Source organism: Sturnira hondurensis, unplaced genomic scaffold (genome assembly GCF_014824575.4).
Source record: "Sturnira hondurensis isolate 20B ecotype Veracruz unplaced genomic scaffold, ASM1482457v3 Scaffold0006571, whole genome shotgun sequence".
In the NCBI taxonomy this organism is placed as follows: Eukaryota; Metazoa; Chordata; class Mammalia; order Chiroptera; family Phyllostomidae; genus Sturnira; species Sturnira hondurensis.
In genome coordinates this window covers 1,831,368-1,855,407 of record NW_028079202.1, presented here as the reverse complement: position 1 = coordinate 1,855,407, position 24,040 = coordinate 1,831,368, and the positions used below count along the sequence as shown (strand labels likewise).

The 24,040-nt window shown below is 37.7% G+C and overlaps 1 protein-coding gene across 1 annotated transcript in view; it reads left to right on the top strand.

The window, feature by feature from the left end:
- The window catches only part of CNBD1 (cyclic nucleotide binding domain containing 1), a 327,528-nt gene that overhangs the window by 50,781 nt on the left and 252,707 nt on the right, over window positions 1–24,040 (top strand). Inside the window, exon 4 of the mRNA XM_037050237.1 lies at window positions 21,307–21,468. Within this exon, the coding sequence (XP_036906132.1) occupies window positions 21,307–21,468 (162 nt within the window). The remainder of the gene's footprint in view (window positions 1–21,306; window positions 21,469–24,040) is intronic.

Genomic DNA, 24,040 nt, shown 5'->3' with positions numbered 1-24,040 from the left:
CAGAAAAAGTCTAACAATTGTTAATATACAAGAACAATTCATGTGACATTGGTGTTACCTGGCAGACAAGGAGAATGGACTGGAGTGAATGTGTATGAACAGTGATGACTACACTAAACTAGTCAGTGGGAGCACTAGGCACCACTGAGTGAACACTTACACTGTGCAGCTGACACATTCAAAATGACTGAGTGAGTACAGCAACAAATTTGCATCGAAACTTGCATCAAGCTTAAACATTCCTCTGTGGAAACTATTCAGATGATTCAGAATGCCACCACTATGGTCAACTGGTGATTGTCAGCTTTATCGCGATAGTGCACCCATTCATGCATTACATCTCATGTAGAGTTTTCTGGTGAAACATCAAATCACCCAGGTAATTCAGCCCTGCTAAAGCCCATATTTGGTGCCATAAATATTATAGATTTTTCCAAAATTAAAGTTACCTTTGAAAAGAAAAAGTTTTCAGACCATCAATGAGATTCAGGAAAATGCAATGGGGCAGCTGATGATGACTGGGAGAAGCGTGCAAGGTTCCAACATGCCTACTTTGAAGGGGACTGAGCCATCATTGTCTTATGCACAATGTTTCTTTTTAAAAAAAATTTATTTCATTATTTTTCAAGTACAGTTTTCTGTCCATTACTCCCATCCCATCACACACCCCGTGCTCCCCCCTTCCTCCCATTTCCACCCTTCTCAGTTGTTGTCCATGTATCCTTTATATATATTTCTCTAAATCCCTCCCTTATTTCCTCTAAAATTCCCTCCCCTCTTCCCTCTGGTCACTGTCAGCCTGTTCTCTATTTCAGTGTCTTTGGTTATATTTTGCTTGATTGTTTGTTTTGTTCTTTAGCTTCCTGTTAAAGGTGAGGTCATATGGTATTTGTCCTTCAACGCCTGACTTATTTAACTCAGCATAATGCTTTCCAATTCCATCCATGTTGTTACAAAAGGTAGGAGCTCCTTCTTTCTTTATGCAGCATAAAATTCCATTGTGTATATGTACCATAGTTTTTTGATCCATTCATTTACTGACAGGCACATAGGTTGCTTCCAACACTTGGCTATTGTAAATTGTGCTGCTATGAACATTGGGGTGCATATGTTCTTTGGAATTGGTGTTTTAGGGTTCTTAGGATACAATCCTAGCAGTGGAATTGCTGGGTCCAAAGGCAAGTCCAATTTTAGTTTTCTGAGAAAATTCCATACTGTTTTCCATAGTGCTTGTATCACTCTGCAATCCCACTAAGAGTAGATCAGAGTCCCCTTTTCCCCACACCCTCTCCAACATTTGTTGCTTATTGCTTTGTTTATGATAGCCATTCTGACTGGTGTAAAGTGGTATCTCATTGTGGTTTTAATTTTCATCTCTCTGATAGCAAGCAATGTTGAGCATCTTTTCATGTGTCTCTGGATCCTCTGTATGTCCTCCTTGGAGAAGTGTCTGTTCAAGCCCTTTCCCCATTTTTTATTGCAGATTCTATTCAGGGTCTTTTATGGTTCCATATAAATTTTTGAAGTGTTTGTTCTATGTCTGTGAAATATGCCATTGGTACTTTAATAGGTATTGCATTGAATCTGTAAATTGCTTTGGGTTAGTTGTCTTCTTAGAGTGAAGTCATGTGAGTTCTTTGTATATTTTGCAGATTAAACCTTTGTCTGAGGTATCATTGGCAAATATGTTTTCCCATCCAGTTGATTGCCTTTATATTTTAATGCTGCTTTCTTTAGCTGTGCAGAAGCTTTTTATTTTGATGAGATCCCATTTGCTTATTCTTTCCTTTATATTCCTTGCTCTAGGGGACATATCAGTAAAAATGTTGCTGAGTGAAATATCTGATATTTTCCTGCCAATGTTCTCCTCTAGGACTTTAATGGTGTCATGGCTTATATTTAAGTCTTTTATCCACCTTGAATTTATTTTGGTGTATGATGTAAGTTGATGCTTGAGTTTCATTTTTTGCACGTAGCTGTTCAGTTCCCCCAAAACCATTAGTTGAAGAGGCTATCTTTACCCTATTTTATGTTACTGCCCCCTTTGTAGAATATTAATTGACTGTAGAGAGTTGAGTGTATTTCTGGGCTCTAGGTTCTGTTCCATTGGTCTATGTGCCTGTTTTTATGCTGGTACCAGGCTATTTTGATTACAGTGGCCTTGTAATACAGTTTGATATCAGGTATTGTGATCCCTCCTACTTTGTTCTTCTTTCTCAAAATTGCAGATTCTATTCAGGGTCTTTTATGGTTCCATATAAATTTTTGAAGTGTTTGTTCTATGTCTGTGAAATATGCCATTGGTACTTTAATAGGTATTGCATTGAATCTGTAAATTGCTTTGGGTAGTATGGACAATTTGATGATGTTAATTCTTCCAATCCATGAACATGGTATATGTTTCCATTTCTTTGTATCTTCTTTGATCTCTTTCTTCAGTGTTGTGTAGTTTTCTTCATACAGGTCTTTTACCTCCTTGGTTTGGTTTATTCCAAGGTATTTTATTTTTGTTTTTGCTATATCGAATGGGATTTTTTTCTTGATTTATGCTCCTGCTGACTCATTGTTAGTATACAAAAATGCCTTTGATTTCTGGATATTGACTTTGTAAACCTCTGTTTGCCAAATTCATTTATTAGTTCCAGCAGTTTTTTTGGTAGAGGCTATAGGATGTTCCATGTACACTATCATGTCATCTACAAACAATGACAGTTTTGTTTCCTCCTTTCCAATTTGAATGCCTTTTATTTCCTTTTCTTGCCTGATCACTGAGGCTAAAACTTCCATTACTATATTGAATAGAAGTGGCGAAAGTGGACAATCTTGTCTTTTTCCTGATCTTAGAGGAAAAGATTTATTTTTTGCTCATTGAGTATGATGTTGGCTGTAGGTCTTTCATGTATGGCCTTTATTATATTGGGGAATGCTCCCTCTATTCCCACTTTGCTGAGTTCCTTTATCATAAATGGGTGTTGTACCTTGTCAAAAGCTTTTTCCACATCTATTGATATGACCATGCGGTTTTTGTCTTTGCTTTTGTTTATGTGGTGTATTACATTTACTGATTTGCCAATATTGAACCATCCTTGCATCCCTGGGATGAATCTCACTTCGTTATGGTGTATGATCTTTTTGATGTATTGTTGGATGCGAGTTGCCAATATTTTGTTGAGGATTTTAGCATCTATGTTCACCAACGATATTGGCCTGAAGTTTTCTTTCTTTGCTGTGTCTATATCTGGTTTTGAAATTAGGATGATGCTGGCTTCATAAAATGAGTTTGGTAGTTTCCCATCATTTTTGATATTTTGGAATAGTCTGTGAAGAATAGGGGTTAGATCTTCATTAAGTGCTTTGTAGAATTCTCCTGTGATACCATCTGGCCCTCGGCTTTTGTGTGATGGGAGTTTTTTGATTACTGCTTCAATTCCACCTGCTGTTATTGGTTTGTTCAGACTTTCTATTTCTTCTTCATTGAGTTTTGGAAGATTATATTTTTCTAGAAATTTGTCCATTTCACGTAGGTTTTCAAATTTCTTGGCTTACAGTTCTTCATAGTAATTCCTTACAATCCCTTCTATTTCTGTGGTATCAGTTGTAATCTCTCCTCTTTCATTTCTGATTGTGTTTATTTGGGTCCTCTCTCTTCTTACTGAGCCTACTTAAAGGCATGTCTACGTTATTTATCTTTTCAAAAAACCAACTCTTGGATTGATTGATCCTTATAATTGTGCTTATAGAACCCTGGCTGGTGTAGCTCAGTGGATTGAGCGCGGGACTGCGAACCAGATGATCGCGGTTCGATTCCTAGTCAGTGCACATGCTTGGGTTGCAGGCCAGTTCCTGGCAGGGGCCAGTTCCGTGCAGGAGATGCACAAGAAGCATCTATACATTGATGTTTCCTTCCTCTCTCTTTCCGTTCCCCTCTAAAGATAAATAAATAAAATATTAAAAAAAGAATTGTGCTTTTAGTCTCTATGCCATTAAATTCTGCTCTGATCTTGGTTATTTCCTTCCTTCTACTTGCTCTGGGCTGTCTTTGTTATTGTTCTTCGAGTTCTTGCAGGCATCGGGTTAGGTTGTTTGTTTGAAATGTTTCTATCTTCTTTAGGTAAGCCTGTATTGCTATGAACTTCCCTCTCAGGACTGCCTTCGCTGTGTCCCATAAGTTTTGGGTTGTTGTGAGTTCATTTTCATTTGTTTCCAGAAGTTTTTGATTTCTTCCCTAATTTCAATCTTGACCCATTCATTGCTTAATAGCATACCATTAAGTCTCCATGATTTTGGGTGTTTGGGGTTTTTTTCTTTGGCATTAGTTTCTAATTTCAGTCTCTTGTGGTCAGAGAAAATGCTTGGCATGATTTCAAATTTCTTCAATTTGTTGAGGCTTGTTTTGTGTCCTATCATGTGGTCTATCTTTGAATATGTTCCATGTGTATTTGAAAAGAATGTGTATTTAGCTTCTTTGGGATAAAGGGCTCTATATATATCAGTCAAGTCCATTTCATCTAGTGTGTTGTTTAGTGCAGCTATATCTTTGCTGACATTTTTTTGGAAGATCTGTCCATTTTTGACAGTGGGGTGTTAAAGTCACCTACTATAATTGTGTTGCTGTCAATATCTTTCTTGAAGTCTTCCAGGATTTTTCTTATATATTTGGGTGCTCCTGTGTTGGTTTCATATATATTTACGATGTTAATGTCTTGTTAATGGATTCTTCCCTTGAACATTATGAAGTGACCTTCTGGGTCTCTCTTTATGGCCCTTTTTTGAAATCTATTTTGTCTGATATTAGAATTGGAACCCTTGCTTTTTTTTTCTTGACTCTTTGCTTGGGAAATTTGTTTCCATCCTTTCACTTTTAGTCTGTGAAGGTTTTTTGACCTGAGGTGGGTCTCTTGTAGGCAGCATATGTGTCGGTAATACTTTCTTATCCATTCAGCTATTCTATGTCTTTTGATTTGAGTATTTAATCCATTTACATTTAAGGTTATTATTGATATGTACTAATCAATGCCATTTTTATACCAGAATTCCTCTCTGTCTTTCTCTTTTCCTTCCTTTCCTTAAAGCAGTCCTTTTAGTACTTCTTGTAGAGCTGGATTGGTGGAGGTATTTTCTTTTAGATTACTTTTGTCTTGGAATCTCTTTATTTGGCCTTCTATCTTGATTTAGACCCTTGCATCGATAAGTAGCCTTGGTTGTAGGCCTCTGGTTCTCATTACTTGAAATATTTCTTGGCATTCTCTTCTTGATTGGAATGTTTCCATTGAGAAGTCAGTAGCTAACGTTATTCGGGCTCCCTTGTATGTTACTTCCTTTTTTGCCCTTGCTGCCTTTAAGATTCTCTCTTTGTCTTGGAATTTTGCCATTTTAATGATCATATGTCTTGAATTGGGCCTCTTTGGGTTCCTCTTGAATGGGACTCTCTGTGATTCCTGGATTCGTGTAACTTTTTCTCTCATTAAATTAGGAAAATTTTCTGTCATTACTCTTTCAAATAGGTTTTCTATCCCTTGTTCTTCTCCTTCTCCTTCTAGTATTCCTATTATTCGGATATTGTTACGTTTCATATTGTCTTGCATTTGTCTTAATTCCTCTTCATTCTTTTTGAGCCTCTTTTCCCTTTCTTGCTCTTTCTGGGAGATTCTTTCTACTGTATCCTCCAACTCGCTAATCCGATCTTCTGCCTCATCCATCCTTCTTTTCATTCCTTCTACTGTGTTCTTCAGTTCCGAAATTGTATTCTTCATTTCCTCTTGGCCTTTGCTGATAGTTTCTATTTCCTTTTTCATGTTGATATAGTCTCCCTTTATAGTCTCCCTTTATAGTCTCCCTTTTTTGAAAAGGGAGAGCTCATTGGAGCTCCCCTCTAGTTCCTGGTAGCTCCCCTCTAGTTTCTGGTGGCTCATTGTGAGCTCTTTGAATTTCCTGATAACTAGTGCTTTGAATTCAATATCTGATAGCTGACTTGCCTCTCTTTCATCTAACATTATTTCTGGGACTTCCACCTTTTCTTTCATTTGGGCATTGTTTCTTTGTCTTCCCATTGTTTATGAGACTCTTCTCATTAGCCTCAGCTTCTTAAATTGATCTGTTCTGACTCCCTGGGTTTATAGTGTGAACTTCTGTGGTAGAATACCTGTAAAATTCAGTGGTGCAGTCTCCTGCAGGTATCTTGATGTTCTCTGCTTGCACTTACTCCTTTCTTTGTGTGTGTATGTGATCAGCTGGAGGGGAAGGCAAAATGGTTTATGACAGCAGGAGAGTACTTTATGATATTTACAATGACAGCCGGTAGAGAAGAGATAGAAGATATTAGGCTCTATATAGTGTTAACTGTAACCTTCAACACATTTTGCCACATTTAAGAAAGGATAGACCAAAGATAAGTCTCTTCTTGGGGAGGGAAGGCTAGTGAGTTGTATCTAGAAAGCAGTGAGGTTGTGGGTGGTCAGATTTTGAGAGTAAAGAATAGTAAATAGGTGTAGTGTGTGAGCAAGTAGAGTTAATCACTACAGTAATAGAATTCAGGAATGTGTAAAGTGGGCTAAGACCTGAGAGATGTGTTGTGAAGTGTTTACAGTGGCATAGAAAGCAACAAACAAACAAACTAACAAACACACACAAAAGGTCAGGAGAAGTGAGGAAGAAGCAGTAAGTTTGGAATGAAAGGAAGATGGACTAAAACAGGAAAAAGAAAGAAGAGGATCAAAGTACTGAAAGATGTAGGAACAATAAAATTAAAAAAATATATACGATTACTGAAAAAAAGTTTTAAAAAAAGTTAAAAAAAACACCCACACCCTCTCTTGTTGGTTTCAAACTGTCCAATCCGGTTTTTCTGATTTCGGCAGGACTTCTCTGTGGGCTGGGTTGTAGGCCGAGTCACACTCTCGCGTGCCAGCCAGGCTACCAGACTGGGGTGAGGGCACCCACCCACCCGACTGGCTGCCTGGGTCCCATGGGATCTGGTACTGGTCCTTCCCAGTCCTGTGGCTGGGTGAAAAGCAAGTCAAACTGCCTTCACATGAGAACACCTCAGTCCACTTCCCAATAAAAAGTTCTCCAGAAAGCCTGCCTCTCAGCGCAGCCCAATCCCCAACCTGCCTGGTTAGGACAATGCTCCTCTCAAATTTCCTGGGCTGGTAGGCTGGTGGGATGGCGACCACAGAGATCACAACTGAACATGGCCCCCTGTCCTTGCCACCCTCCCTGCAAACCTTGGCAGACAGGTATCTGGTACCCAGCCCTGCCTAGGTGGGGAGGGATGAAGCCAGCTCTCTTCCAAGGACTCTGCAGCCAGCCCAAGGCTCCACTGGGTGCTGGGCTCCCGATGAGTCCTCCTTGGCACTGGCCGCAGACAGAATCCTCTACACCCCTAACGCAGTGGCAGCAGTGGCTCCGAGGTATTAGAGGCTGGCCCAGGGCAGCCGGCCTTGCCGCTGCCACTTTTGTCTTTACTCACAGGTGCTGGTCTCCTGATGAGTACTCTGTGGCAGACATCCTTGTCGCTGGGTGCAGATGGAAGCCTCTGGGCCCCGAACACTGCGGTGGCAGCAGCTCTTGAGGTCTTTACGCGCTGGCCAAGGGCTGTCGCCTGCCCAGTCGCCTCCGTAGTTACTCAGGTCCCTGAGACCCCACCAACCTGTAGCTGTCTGGTCCATCACTATCTCTGGTCTCTTATTTTCATAAATGCTGGGGAATTGTTGGTTGGGGAATTGATTGTGCTGTTCCTCAGTAGATCTGCCAGGATTTTCTCCCAGGTGTACCAGAACTGGATTCGCTCCATCCTACTCCGCTGCCATTTTCTTCCCCACAATGTTTCTTATATCTTGTATCTCCTTGAATATATGTCTCTATTTTTAATATCACAGGGCTGAATAGCTTTTGGACAGACATCATACTTCAGATAACTGTATTATTATTATATTTTTTAAATTATTTATTTATCTTTAGAGGGGAAGGAGAGAGGGAGAGAAACATCAATGTATGGTTGCCTTTTGTGCATCCCCTGCTGGGAGTTGGCCTGCAGGGAACTGACCTACAACCCAGGAATGTGCCCTGACTGGGAATCAAACCACAATCCTCTGGTTCGCAGGCCTGTGCTCAATCCACTGAGCTACACCAGCCAGGGCTTTTATTATTATTAAGCTTTAATAATCTTTGAACTTTAGAGAGATTTAAAAACCTCTTTTCAGTTTATTAGTTGTGAATAGTTAGACAAATTATATGACCTCTTTTTTCTTAACTTTTTAATTGTTGTTTAAGTACAATTGTCTCCATCTTTTTCTTACCACTCACTACCAGCAACCTCAGCCATCCCCACATCCCACCATCCATCCTACACACCTTGGGCTTTGTCCATGTGTCCTTTATAAATGTTCTCTGATTATCCTTCCTCCTTTTCCACTGTTATCTCTTCCCATCTCCCCTCTGGTTACTGTCAGTTTGTTCTTAATTTCAATGTCTCTGGTTATATTATCTTGCTTGTTTGACTTGTTGATTAGGTTCCATGTACAGGTGAGATCATATGGTATTTTTCTTTAACCGCCTGACTTATTTCATTTAGCCTAATGTTCTCCACTTCTATCCATGCTCTCATGAAGGGTAGGCTTTCCTTCTTTTTTTTTCTGCTGCATGATGTTCCATCATGTAAATGTACCACAGTTTTTTTATCCGCTCATTCACTGATGGGCACCTAGGTTGCTTCAGATACTCCGCTATTGTAAATTGTGCTGCTATGAACACTGGGGTGCACAGGTACATTTGAACTGGTGTTTCAAAATTCTTAGGGTACAGTCTCAGCAGTGGAATTGCTGGATTGAAAGGTAGTTCCGTTTATACTTTTTTGAGGAAATTCCACAATGTTTTCCTCAGTAGCTGCACCAGTCCTCATTCCCACCAATATTGCATTAGGGATTCCTTTTCTTCACAACCTTGATGGCATTTGTTGTTTGTTGATTTATTAATGATAGCCATTTTGACCAATGTGAAGTGCTATCTCACTGTGGTTTTAATTTGCATCTCTCTGATGACTACTGATGGGCACATTTCATGTGTGTGGGCCCTCTGTATATCTTCCTTGGAAAAATATCTGTTCAGGTCCTTTGCTCATTATTTAAAGATTTTACTTATTTATTTTTAGAGAAAGGAAGAGGGGAGGAAGAAAGAGAACGAGAGACACATTAATGTGTAGTAGTCTCTCACATGCCCTTAACTGGGGACCAGGCCTGCAACCCAGGCATGTTCCCTGACTGGAAATCAAACCAGTGACCCTTTGGTTCACAGCACTAAATCCACTGAGCTACACTAGCCATGGCCCCTTTGTGCATTTTTAAATTGGATTGTTTGTCTTCCTGCAGTGGAGTCATATGAGTTCTTTCTGTATTTTGGAGAAAACCCTTGTCTGTGATATTATTTGCCAATAATTTTTTCATAAGATTGGATTCCTATTCATTTTGCTAATGTTTTCTTTTTTTCTAAGTCTTAATATTTTTTAAATTTTTTTAAAAATTATTTATCTTTAGAGGGGAAGGGAAGAGAGGGAGAGAAATATCAATGTATGGTTGCCTCTCATGTGTCTCCTGCTGGCAACTGGCCTGCAACCCAGGCATGTGCCCTGACTGGGAATTGAACTGTGATCCTCTGGTTCACAGGCCCAAGCTCAATCTACTGAGCTATACCAGCCAGGGCTTGATGTTTTCTGTAGCTATGCAAAAGCTTTTAATTTTAATGAAGTCCCATTTGTTTATTCTTTTTTAATAGACCTTGCTCTAAGGGACGTATCAGTAAAAATATTGCTACATGGAATATCTGATTTTTCTCCCTATGTTTTCCTCCAGTACTTTTATGGTTTAGCAATTATATTTAGGCCTTTTATTCATCTTCAGTTTATTTTAATATATGGTGTAACTTGGTGGTCAAGTTTCAATTTTTGGGGTGTAGCTGTCCACATCTCCTAATTCCATTTGTTTTTTTAAACTTTTTTATTGTAGATGATTTTTTTGTCTCAAAATTTAATTTAACTTAATTTTTAAGCAATTCTTTTTATAGTTGACATATAATTAACCTATTACATTAGTTTTAGGTAACAATATAATGAATATATATTCAAAAAAATATATATATATATATATTACAAAATGATCATCAAAGTAAGTCTAGTTAAACATCCATTACCTCATTTTGATTTTTTTCCCTCCACTCCCAACCACCCTAGGGATCCTAACCTCCTCACCTTGATCCTACCCCCATTTGGATTTGTCCATGTGTCCTTTATATGTGTTTCTTGATGACCCTGTGCTCTCCCCACCCATTATCCCTTTCCACCAATCCTCTGGTTACTGTCAATTCTTTATTTCAATGGCTCAGGTTCTATTTCGATCACTTATTTGTTTTGTTGATTAGCTTCCAATTATAGGTGAGATCATATGGTATTTGTCTTTTATTGCCTGGCTTAATAACTTAACATGATGCTCTCCACTTCCATCCATGCTGTCGTGAAGGGTAGGAGCTCCTTCTTTCTTTCTGCTGAATAGTTTTCCATTACATAAATATATCACAGTTTTTTAATCCACTCATTTACTGATGGGCACCTAGGTTGCTTCAACCACTTGGCTATTGTAAACTGTGCTGCTATGAACATTGAGGTGCATAGATTCTATGAACTGGTTGTTCAGGATTCATAGGGCATAATTCCAGCAGTGGAATTGCTAGATCAAAAGGCAGTTCCATTTTTAGCTTTTTGAGGAAATTCCATACAGTATTCTGCAGTGGCCGCACCAGTCTTCATTCCCACCAACGGAGCACTAGGGTTCCCTTTCCTACACAACCTCACTAGCACTTGTTTGTTGATTTGTTTATGATGGCTACTCTGACTAGTGAGAAAGCGGTGTCTCATTGTGATTTTAATTTGCATCTCTCTGTTGGCTAGTGATACTGAACATCCTTTCATCTCTTTCTGGGCCCTTAGTACATCCTCCTTTAACAAATGGTCTTTTGCCCATTTTTAAAATGGAGTGTTTGTCTTCGTGGAGTGAAGTCCTGTGAGTTCTTCATATGTTTTGGAGATCAAACCCTTGCCTGAGGTATCATTTGCAAATATATTTTCCCATATGGTTGTTTCCCTATCTTTTCATTTTAGCTGTGCAGAAGATTTTATTCTGATGAAGTTCCATTTGTTTATTCTTTCCTATATATATCTTGCTTTAGGAGACGTATCAGTGAAAATATTGCTTCATGGAATATCTGAGATTTCCTGCCTATGTCCTCCTCTAGGACTACTCTGGTATCACATATTATATTTAAGTCTTTTATCCACCCTGAGGGTTTTTGTGTATGGTATAAAATGGCGGTCAAGTTTCATTTTTTAAGATATAGCTGTCCACATCTTCCAATAACATTTGTTGAAAAAGCTATTTTTACTTCATATTATGCTTCTGCCCCTTTCTTGAATATTAATTGGCAACAGAGACTCGGTTTAATTTTGGGCTTTCCATTATCTTCCATTGATCTATGCATCTGCTCTTATGCCAGTACCAGACTGTTTTAATTACAGTGGACTTGTAATATAGTTTGATATTAGGTTTGTGATCCCTACTACTTTGTTATTCTTCCTCAAAAATGTCTGCAGCTATTGGGGTCATTTGGGGCTCCATAAAACTTTTAAAAATATTTGTTCTGTATCTGTGAAATATGTCATTGATATTTTTATTTAATTCTTATTCAAGTACAGTTTTCTGTCTTATATTCCCAGCCCTGCCTCCCCCCAGTGCTCCCCACCTCCCTCCCATTTCCACCCCCCACCTTAATTATTGTCCATGTGTCCTTGATACTTATTCATGGGAGTCCATCCACTTTTCTCCTATGATTCTCTCCCCTCTCCTCTCTGGACCCTGTCAGCCTGTTCCGTATTTGAGTGTCATTGGTCATATTTTGCTTGCTTGTTTGTTTTGTTGTTTAGATTCCTGTTAACGGTGATATAATATGGTATTTGTCTTTCACCGCCTGGCTTATTTCGCTCAGCATAACGCTTTCTAGTTCCATCCATGATGTTGCAAAGGGTAGTAGTTCCTTCTTCCTTTCTGCAGCATAGAATTCCATTGTGTAAATGTACCATAGCTTTTTGATCCAGTCATTTACTGATGGGCATCTAGGTTGCTTCCAACTCTTGGCTATCATAAATTGTGCTGCTATGAACATCGGGGTGCATAGGTTCTTTTGGATTGGTGTTTCAGGGTTCTTAGGATATACTCCTAATAGTGGAATTGCTGGGTCAAAAGGTTCATTTTTAGTTTTCTTAGAAAATTCCATACTGTTTTCCATAATGGTTGTACCAGTCTGCAATTCCACCAACAGTGAACTAGGGTCCCCTTTTCCCCACAGCCTCTCCAGCACTTCTTGTTTGTTTCTTTGTTTATGATAGCCATTCTGACTGGTGTAAAGTGGTATCTCATTGTGGTTTTAATTTGCATCTCTCTGATAGCAAGTGATATCGAGCATCTTTTCATGTCTCTCTGGATCCTCTGTATGTCCTCCTTGGAGAAATGTCTGTTCAAATCCTTTGCCTATTTTTTAATTGAGTTGCTTGTCTTCTTTGAGTGGAGTCGAGTGAGTTCTTTATATATCTTGGAGATTAAACTTTTGTCTGAGGTATCATTGGCAAATATGTTTTCCCATGCTGTTGCTTCTCTTTTTATCTTGATATTGTTTTCCTTAGCCATGAAGAAGCTTTTAATTTTGATGAGATCTAATTTGTTTATTCTTTCCTTTATGTCACTGATATTTTAATAGGGATTGAATTGAATATATAAATTGCTTTGGTTAATATGGGCATCTTGATGATGTTAATTCTTCCAACCCTGAACACTGTTTATACTTCCATTTATTTTTGTCTCCCTTAGTTTCTTTCTTCAATATTGTGTAGTTTGCTAAGTATAAGTCTCTTATTTCCTTGGTTAGGTTTATTCCTAACTAAGGAATAAACCTATTTTATTTTTTATGTTGCTATATCAAGTGGGATTTTTTTCCTGATTTTTGTTTCTTGTATTTCATTGTTGGTATACAAAAAGGTGTTCAATTTCTGAATATTGGCTGTATCCTCTTGTCTCGCCAAATTCATGTATTAGGTTGAGTAGTTTTTCATGGAGTCTATAAAATTTTCTATGTACACTATCATTTTATCTGCAAACAATGAAAGTGTTGCTTCCTCCTCTCCATTTTGGGTGCCTTTTATTTCTTTTTCTTGTCTGATCACTGTGGCTAGGGCTTTCAATACTACATTGAAAATAAGTGGTGAAAATAGACATACTTGTCTTATTCTTGATCTCTGTGGGAAAGCTTTTAGCTTTTGCCCATTGAGTATAATGTTGGCTGCAGGTTTCTCACTTATGGACTTTATTATTCTGAGCTATGCTTCCTTTACTCCCACTTTGCTGTGTGTTTTTATCATAAATTTGTGCTGTATCTCAAAATGATTTTTTGTCATTTGTTTACATGATCATGTGATTTTTGTGTGTCCTTTTGTTTATGTGATGTATTATGCCCTTTGATTTGCAAATATTGTACCATTCTTACATCCCTGGGATGAATCCTTCTTGATCATGTTGTGTGGTCTTTTTAATGTATTTCTGGATGCAGTTTGCCAATATTTTGTTGAGGATTTTAGTTTAATGTGAATCAGCAATATTGAGCAGTAGTTTTCTTACTTTATTATATCATTATCTGTTTTTCGGATTAAGATCATGCTTGCTTCATAAAAAGAGATTGGGAGTCTCCTGTCTTCTCAGATTTTTTAGTATACTCTGTGAGCGATAGGGAGGAACTCTTTATTAAATGTTTTGTAAAATTCTCCAGTGATACTGTCCAGTCCAGAATTTTTGTGTGCCGAGATTTTTTTGATCATTGCTTCAATTTCTCCAGTTTTATTGGCCTGTTCTGTGTTTCTGCTTCTTCTTTATAGAATTTGGAAGATTATATTTTTTCAGCAATTTGTCCTTTTCAACCAGGTTTTCAATTTCTTTGGCATTAAGTTCATTGTAGTACCTTCTTACAATCCTTTGTATTTTATTTTTTATCTGAAAATGATCTTTATTTTATTTACTTTTCTTTTATTGTTGTTCAAGTACAGTTGTTTCAATTTTCCCCCATGACTCCCCTCACCCAGTCATCTCCACCTTCCACTCTCTATCTTACCACCCTTTGATATTGTCCATATGTCCTGTATATGTGTTCCTTGTCAACCATTCTCCCTTCCCCCATTACCTCTCCCACCTATTCTATGATTTTTGTCAGTTTGTTCTTAATTTCAATGTCTCTGATTATATTTTGCTTGCTTGTTTGTTTTGTAATTGTTTGGTATCAGTTGTAATCTCTCCTCTTTCATTTCTGATTTTGTGTTTTTAGGTCTTCTCTCTTTTTTTCTTCATAAACTCACTTAAACTTTTGTCCATTTTGTTTATCTTTTCAAGGCACAGGTCCTGGATTTATTGATCCTTATAATTATTTTTTAGACTCCATGTCTTTTCATTCTGCTCTGTTTTTGATTATTTCCTTCCTTTCACTTGCTCTGGGCTGCATTTATTTTTATTTCTCAGTTCTTGTAGATGGAGGATTAGGTTGTTTACTTGAAACGTTTCTATCTTTTTTAGGTAGCATGCTTCACTATGAAATTGCCTCTCAGGATTGCCTTCACTGTGTCCCATAAGTTTGGATTGTTGTGAGTTCATTTGTTTCCAGAAACTTTTTAATGTATTCCTTCATCTCATTATTAACCCATTATTTCTTTAATAGTGCACTATTCAGTCTCCATGAATTTGAGTGTTTTTTGAGATTTATCCTCAAGGTTGGATTCTAGTTTCATACTCTTGTGGTCTGAGAAGATGTTTGGTGTGATTTCAGTTTTCTTGGATTTGTTGAGGCTTATTTTGTGTCATATCATGTGGTCTCTCTTTGAAACTGTTCCATGTGCATTTTAAAAGAATAGGTATTTTGCATCTTTGGAATGAAATATAAATATAAATGTAATCAGTTAAATTTATTTGTTGTAAGGCATTGTTCAATGCCACAATACACTTGTTGGTATTTTGTTTGAAGATGTTTCTATTGTTGACATGGGGTTTTATAATCCCCTAGTATAAGTGTGTTGCTGTCTATATCATTTTGGAAGTCCTCCAAGATTTTCCTTTTATATCTGGGTGCTCTTATGTTGGGTGCAGATATGTTTATAATGCTTATGTCTTCTTGATGAATTTTTCCCCTGAGAATGGTGAAGTGTCCTTCTATGTGTGTTTTTATGGACTTTGTTTTCAAATATATATTGTCTTATATAAGTATTCCTATGCCAGCTTTTCATCCCTGTTCATTTGCTTGGAATATTTTTCCAGCCCTTCACTTTCAGTCTGTGTAGGTTTTTAATTCTGAGGTGGATTTCTTGTAGGCAGCATATATGTGGTTTTGTTTTTCCTATCCACTCATTTCCCCTATGTCTTTTGATTGGTTAATTTCACCTATTCACATTTAAGGTTATTATTGGTAGGTATGTATTGCCATTTTATTCTCTTTATACCTGTGTTTCTCTCTCTTTCTCGCTCTTCTTTTCCCCTTTTCTTAAAGTAGTCCCTTTAGTATATTTTCCTGTGCTAGTTTAGTGGGAGTGTATTCTTTCAGCCTTCTTTTGTCTGGGAAACTCCTTATTTTGCCTTCCATTTTAATTGAGAGCCTTGGTGGATAGAGTAATCTTGGTTGCAGGTCTTTGTTTTTCATTACTTGGAATATTTCTTGCCATTCCCTTCTGTCTTTGTAGTGTTTCAATTGAGAAGTCAATGCTAGCCTTAAGGGGGCTTCCTTTTGTGTCACTTCCTGTTTCTCCCTCTCTGCCTTTAAGATTTTCTCTTTGTCTTTTAATTTTGCCATTTTCATTATGATGTGTCTTGGAGTGGGCATCTTTGGATTCCTCTTGATTGGGACCCTCTTCTGTTCCTAGATTTGCCTGACTTTTTCTCCCATCAAAATACAGAAATTTTCCATCATTGCTTTTTCAAACATGTTTTCTATCTCTCAGTCCTCTTCTTCTCCTTCTGATATCCCTATTATATTGATATTATTACATTTCATGTTGTCCTGCATTTCCCATAACCTCTCTTTGTTCTTTTTGAGTATTAATTTTTTTCTTGCTCTTTCTGGGAGTTTTTTCTAATTGTCCTCCAGCTTGCTGATTTGATCCTCCTCTTCATTTAGCTGAGTTTTAATTCCTTCTACTATATTCTTTCCTCCTGAAGTTGTATTCTTCATTTCATGTTGGCTCTTGTTGATTGTTTCAATGTCCTTTTTCATGCCGATGAAAGTTGATGTGAGTTCATTCTAGTTTCCCTGTAGTTTTTGGTAATTCTCAATGAGCTCATTGAGCTTTCTTATAACCATTTCTTTGAACTCAATATCTGATAATTGACTTGCCTCTATTTCATTTACCATTCTTTCTGAAGATTCCTCTTTTTCTTCCAGTTGGGTGTTATTTCTTTGTCTTCCCATTATTTGTGAGACTCTTTTTTGTTTGCTTCTGCTTGTTAAATTGATCTATTTTGACTCCCTGCATTTGTAGTGTGAACTTCTATGGGAGGAGACCTGTGAGATTCAGTTTTGCAATGTTCCTGAACTCCTGTACTTGATGCTCTCTGGGTGCCCTTTGTGCCCTTTATGATAGTTCAATGGATGTAGTCGGGTTTTGAATGTTGTTCCTCAGTGGATCCTTCCCTCCCACTTGTTAACTGAGGGTCACTTCACCCACCATATTTTGTATGCTGTTGTGCAGGTGATGACAAAACGGAACTACAAAGCTTAGGGAACAGACCCACATTAAAAAAGATATCCCTCTGCATTCCCACTCAGCAGGAAATGAACCATTATCAATAAGGATGTAAAGAGATTAAGATTATTATAAGAAAGGTAAATAAACTATAGTATAAAATCTAATAACTTAATATTCACAAACAATGACCAAGGAATGAATATTATAAATCTATGCAGAAAAGGAAATATTATAATCACAGAGAAGACCACAGTGGATTTCATCTCAGTAGCTTCTAGAATTAACCACTGTTTTTACTTTCTGGATCCATCTCTGGTGATGTCAGACGTTAACCATGTCTGACCTTAGGCAGCTGGCTTTGAGACTGTCAGGGATCTACTGTCTGTGGCTGTCTCCTTCAGTTGTTAATTTAGTCACTCTCCACTCAGCAGTGAGTCTTAGGCCCCATAGGTCAGGGCAGAATCCCTCCTGGAGTTGAGGCTATTGTTTAACCCGAGGCTGCTGCTGCTTGGAGGGAACTGGTCTCCCTGAGCTGAATCACTGCTGTTGTAAGGTAGAATAACTCAGGACCAGAATCCCAGTGGCTACTCTCTCAGTTCTCTCCCTGAAGCCTCTGTCCCTAGTCTCTCCTCAAGTGTCTCTAGTCCAATCTGTGCCCTGTTTGCTAAGTATCTACTGTCTGTGGATGTTTCCTTCTGTTGTTAATCTAGTCACTCTGTTCTCAACAGTCAGGCTTATGCACCACAGAGCTGGAACAGAGTCTCTCCTGTTGGCAGGGCTGTTGTTTCCCCTCAGGTTGCTGCTGCTCAGAGGAGTGGTCACCTGGAGCATGATGAGTGTTTCAGTATGGGTGATGACTCAGCACTGGGATCCCAGCTGGCACTCTCTCAGCTCTCTTCCCAAAGCTTCCATCCCCAGTCTCTCCTCAGGCATCTCCAGCCCACTCTGCCCCTGCCTTTGTCAAAGCCCCAGGTATGTGTCTGTAAATGAAAATTTTTGTGTTGGCCTTTTAAACGGCTGTTCATCTCCAGCTGTCCATCTCTGGCAGAGAGTAAGCCTGCCACTTGTTGCTACTGGCTATTATTTGTGTATTTTGGGGCTCTGGTGTTTTAAGCTGGGGTTTTCAACTCCCACACTGCTCAGGGGGGTCCAACCTGTTGTTTAATTATCCTTCCAGTGCTGCTGCCTGTGGGCACCTAGCCAGCCTTTTCAAGTCCACTGCACTCCTTACAAGACAGTTAGTGCTAGAGATTCTTTTGTCTGTCCAAGGTTATTAGACTTCTCTCTCTCTATTGTTTTTTGTTTGTTTGTTCTGGGTGATTTCTCCACAATTTAGTTGTAATTGTAGACTGGTCCTAGAAGAAGGTTAGTGTGGCTTCCATTTACTCCTCCACCATCTTACCTCTCCCCCAAATTATATGAACTCAAGCTGCATTTTTTTATTTCATAAATGGGGGACAACATTGTTTATGTCACATGACTAATGTTAAGGAGATATGTGTGTGTAATGGTTAGCAAAGTAGGCCACATAAAATGACTCAAATTTGTGTTAGAAATTAATGTGTGATGTTATTGTGAACAAAAATATCTGGAATGGAGTCACTATTGTCAAAGGGCCTAAAATGGAGTGAGGAGGCCATTAGTGAAGTCAGATTTTGGCTTTTGAGCTTTTTATGTATGTGCTTCATGCATGTTCACACTTGGCTTTTACTTCCATGTTTTCTGCTAAGGTCTACCCCAGAATATTGTCCAGTGGACCTGGCCAAACCATTTTAGACTAGTAAGAATGCCATGTTGGACAGCCAGTAGGAAATATTTGAAAACAATTTGTATTTTTTCACTGTACATGCTCTGGCTTTTTCTGTCTTCTCTGGAGCACATTTTAGGTTTCCTCTTGAATCTGTGACTCCCAGACTGGAATCCCTAGACACCCTGAATAAACTTTGTTTTATGTCATAACCTCAGTTCTTTCTTATTTGATACCATTGTTTTATTCTATATAATGTTTATTTTATATTTAACTTTATTTTAAAATATTCTCCCTTGATTTCTTTCTTCAGTGTTGTGTAGTTTTCTGCATACAGGTCTTTTACCTCCTTGGTTAGATTTATTCCCATATATTTTATTTTTGTTTTTGCTGCATCGAATGGGACATTTTTCTTGATTTCTGCTCCTGCTGATTCATTGTTTCATGGATTAGAAGAATCAACGTCATCAAAATGTCCATCCTACCCAAAGCAATTTACAGATTCAATGCAATACCTATTAAAGTACCAATGGTATATTTCACAGACATAGAACAAACACTTCAAAAATTTATATGGAACCAGAAAAGACCCCAAATAGCAGCTGCAATGTTAAGAAAGAAGAACAAAGTAGGAGGGATCACAATACCTGATATCGAACTGTATTACAAGGCCACTGTAATCAAAATAGCCTGGTACCAGCATAAAAACAGGCACATAGACCAATGGAATAGAATAGAGAACCCAGAAATAAACCCAACTCTTTACAGTCAACTAATATTTGACAAAGGGGGCAGTAACATAAAATGGGGTAAAGATAGCCTCTTCAACAAATGGTGTTGGGAGAACTGGACAGCTACATGCAAAAAAAATGAAACTTGAGCACCAACTTACACCATACACCAAAATAAATTCAAGGTGGATAAAAGACTTAAATATAAGCCATGACACCATTAAAGTCCTAGAGGAGAACATTGGCAGGAAAATATCAGATATTTCACGCAGCAACTTTTTACCGATATGTCCCCTAGAGCAAGGAATATAAAGGAAAGAATAAACAAACGGGATCTCATCAAAATTAAAAGCTTCTGCACAGCTAAAGAAAAGAGAATTAAAATAAAAAGACAATCAACTGTCTAGGAAAACATATTTGCCAATGATACCTCAGACAAAGGTTTAATCTGCAAAATATACAAAGAACTCACATGACTTCACTCTAAGAAGACAACTAACCCAATTAAAAAATGGGGAAAGGACTTGAACAGACACTTCTGCAAGGAGGACATACAGAGGATCCAGAGAAACANTTCCTGTTAAAGGTGAGATCATATGGTATTTGTCCTTCAACACCTGGCTTATTTCACTCAGCATAATGCTTTCCAGTTCCATCCATGCTGTTGCAAAAGGTAGGAGCTCCTTCTTTCTTTCTGCAGCATAAAATTCCATTGTGTATATGTACCATAGTTTTTTGATCCATTCATTTACTGACGGGCACCTAGGTTGCTTCCAACTCTTGGCTATTGTAAATTGTGCTGCTATGAACATTGGGGTGCATATACACAATGGAATTTTATGCTGCATAAAGAAAGAAGGAGCTCCTACCTTTTGCAACAGCATGGATGGAACTGGAAAGCATTATGCTGAGTGAAATAAGCCAGGTGTTGAAGGACAAATACCATATGATCTCACCTTTAACAGGAAGCTAAAGAACAAAACAAACAATCAAGCAAAATATAACCAAAGACACTGAAATAGAGAACAGGCTGACAGTGACAAGAGGGGAGAGGGAAGGGAATTTCAGGGGAAATAAGGGAGGGATGTAGAGGAACCTATATAAAGGATACATGGACAACAACTGAGAAGGGTGGAAATGGGAGGGAGGGAGGAGCATGGGGGGTGGGATGGGATGGGAGTAATAGACAGAAAATTGTACTTGAAAAATAATTAAATAAAAATATTGGGAAAAATAGATGGAAACCTGTACTTGAAAAATAATTAAACAAAAAAATGGAAAAAATAAATTAAAAAAATAAAAAAATAAAAAAAATGTTTGCAAAACACACACACACAAAATATTCTCAATGTATATAATAAGTAAAGGTGATGAATCTATACTAATTTAGTTTTTTATAATATCCTTCACTATTTTTCCCCTAGGGGTGGACATTATTTATTAGATTCATTACCTCTAGGTTTTCAGTGACCTCTTAATGCAAGAGATTGCAACTGGAATAATGAATGGGAAATAGTCATATATTCTTACATCTCCTCAGGACTTATATGTGTAACATATGGTAGCAGAAGAATAAAGTATGATGGTTGCTTTCAAAATGTTCATAGTTTGCCAATTGGAGACAAAAATTTTATAAAAGCACTTACAGCTAAAAAATCACTGAGAAACAAGTTTTGGGTGTAAATATAAGGATGTTAACCATTGACTTAAAGTATTTCCTTAAATTATGTACACTTAATTTATTATTCTTCAATCACTTCGGACAATTATAATACCTATACTAAAATTCTGTATGTAATCAATCTTTTCTGTAATGCCCATTTTTAGATTTAACAGAGTGACATGTTTAACTGTTCTACTGATGGTGAAAGAAGAGAACTAAGGCTTTGGAGAGGAATATATTATTAAAATGCCAACTTATTTCAGAACAGTGAATTTCTACTCTTAACAATAAAGTAAAAGTTCATGTCAGTAATTTGTGTGTAATATGCAATATGGTAAAATATTGTTTCCTTGTTCAGAAAACCCTCTGAAGAAACAGAAGAAACTCAGCCCCAACAATCTGACAATGATTCTCACAACATAGCTGTCTATGTTAAAAAAGCACGTGGTGGTCATACTCTCTATGGATCAAAAAAAATTGAAGAAAAGTTAGACGAATTTATAGCTATCTTAAAGAAATTGTAAGTATTTTTAATATATTACTTTTCGTATTTAAGTTCTTTTGAGTAGCTTTTTAATTTTCTCAAGTTCGTTGTTTGCAGATGAATGTACTGTAATTATAATCTAGGGACTGAATTACAACAGCAGAGTAAATAAAAGGGAACTTACATCACTGCCTTGAGGTGGATTGGGTAGATAAGCTGGTAAGTAAAAAAGCAATGCATGTGTTAATCTACAATTCATCTTTGGTCTTCTACAGAACATGCCTTTTATCTTCTTGTCTCCTTCATGCACTAGTGTGTTCATTTTCTGTTGCTGTGTAACAAATTATCATTAACTTAGAGCTTTAAAACAACATGTTTATTATATCTCAGGGCAGATTTTGGCCAGGTCCTCTGCTCATGTCTATAGGCTTCATTCAGATATGTATTGGCTGCATTCCTTTCTGGAGAATGAGGTTCTCTTCCAAACTTTCTTGTGTTTTTTGGAAGAATTCAGTTGTATATGGTTGTAGGTCTGAGGTCCATACTTTCTTCCTGGCTCTCAATGTGGGGCTTCTAGAGGTTCCACAGATCCTTGATACATTGGTGCTTTGTCAGACCTTATATACTGTGGAAGCTTATATCTTCAAAACCAGCCAAGGAGAGTATGTCTCTGGTTCTGCTAAGATGAAATTTCACATAATCTAATCAAGGGCCTGCAGATACCTAACCTGGGCCAGATTCTGTTGATTAGAAAAAATCATTGGTTTTTTCCACATCCCAAAAATCAGAGAGAGGGGTTTAGGGGTCATCTTAAGGTATGTTATTTATATTTGTTGATATTTCAGATTTCTTTGTGACTATGTTAATTACATTTGGAATGGGCTGTGTGCTTAATATACACACACACAGAAGTAATTCTACTAAAACTTGTTTATTGATGGATAAATTTTCAGGTCTGGAACCCTCTGTTTATCTCTGACTAACTGAATGATGACCAGATTTATGGGCTACTTCAGTGATACGACAACACATTTTTAAAAGCAACTACCATGTACTTGCTAAAAAATCTTGTCTTCTCTCTCTCTTTTTCTTTTTGGATAGAAGGAAATTTTATTCCCAAAAGAAGACAATGATTTTCTATATTTCTGTTACTGCAGCCACTTCTCCTCTGCCCCCTGACACTGGTGCTGTGGTCTGAGGTTTCTGTATGCCTCTCCCTGTCACTCATCACTGTGCCCCCACGAGAGCACAGAAATACATCACTGCATCCTCCAGCTGGGAGTCTGAGATCCTAAGGCCGAAGGGTTTGCCTACTTTCTGGAAGTTTACAGAGAAGCGATTATTCATTGCATTTTGTTTCTTATATGTTTCTTGGTGGATAATGAGAATCACCTCCCCGCAGGGAGGCTGCTTGTACCAGCGCAAATAATAACCACTGTCACTAGTTTCATATGTGCGGGTCAGGGTCACAGTCTCTGTCTCCTGCACAGACATTTCTGGTTGAAGCTGTGTGATTATCTAGGACCACTCTGGATCCTGAACTTGTTTTTATTGTTTTGAAGAACAGTTGTCTCCATTTTCCTACCACCACTTCCCTCCTATCTTCAATCCTATCCCACTTTGTCTTTGTCCATGGGTCCCTTGTACATGTTGATGACTCTTCCCTTTCTTTCCCCCATTAACTGCCTTCCCCCACTTGGGTTACTGTATTGGTACTCCAGCTTTTTTTTTTTCATTCTATTTGCATGGAATATTTTTTTCTATCTCTTCACTTTCAGCCTCTGTGAATCTTTTTGTCTGAGTTGGGTCTCTTGTAGACAGTATATATATGGGTCTTATTTTCTTAACCATTCAGTTATCCTATGTTTTTGATTGGAGCATTTAATTCATTTACACTTAAGATTATTATTGATAAGTATTTATTTATTATGATTTTTATTCTTTATGCCTATGATCTTTCCTCTCTCTATTTCTTTTTATAGCAGCCCCTTCAACATTTCTTGCAATGCTAGTTTTGGGATAGTGAACTCCTTTTATTCTATCCGATAAGCTTTTTATTTCATCTTTAATTTTAAATGATAGCCTTGCTGGATAGAGTAATCTTGGACTCAGGTCCTCATTTTTTACTTTGAATATTTCATGCCACTCACTTTTGGTGAGAAGTCAGCTGGTGGGAATTCCCTTGTAGGTAGCTATGTTCCTCTCTTTTGCTGCCTTTAAGATTTACTCTTTGTTTTTAACTTTTGCCATTTTACTTAATATATAATTTGGTGTGGGTATGTTTGGGTTTTTCTTGATTATGATTCTCCATGCTCCTGAACTTATGTGACTTTTTCCTTCACAAAGTTATGGACTTTTCTGTCATTATTTCTTTACACAGATTCTCTATCCCTTGATCTCTTTCCCTTCTGGTATATCCATGATGCGGTGGTAGTTACGTTTCTTGTTGTAACAAACATACCTTAAACTATCCTCCTGCTTTTTAATTCTTTTTTTCCTTTTGGTGCTCTGATTGATTTTTTTCTATCTTGTCTTCTAATTCACTGATTCAATAATTTGCTTCAGCCAACCTGATTATCCCTTTCAGTGTATTCTTTATTTCAGATAT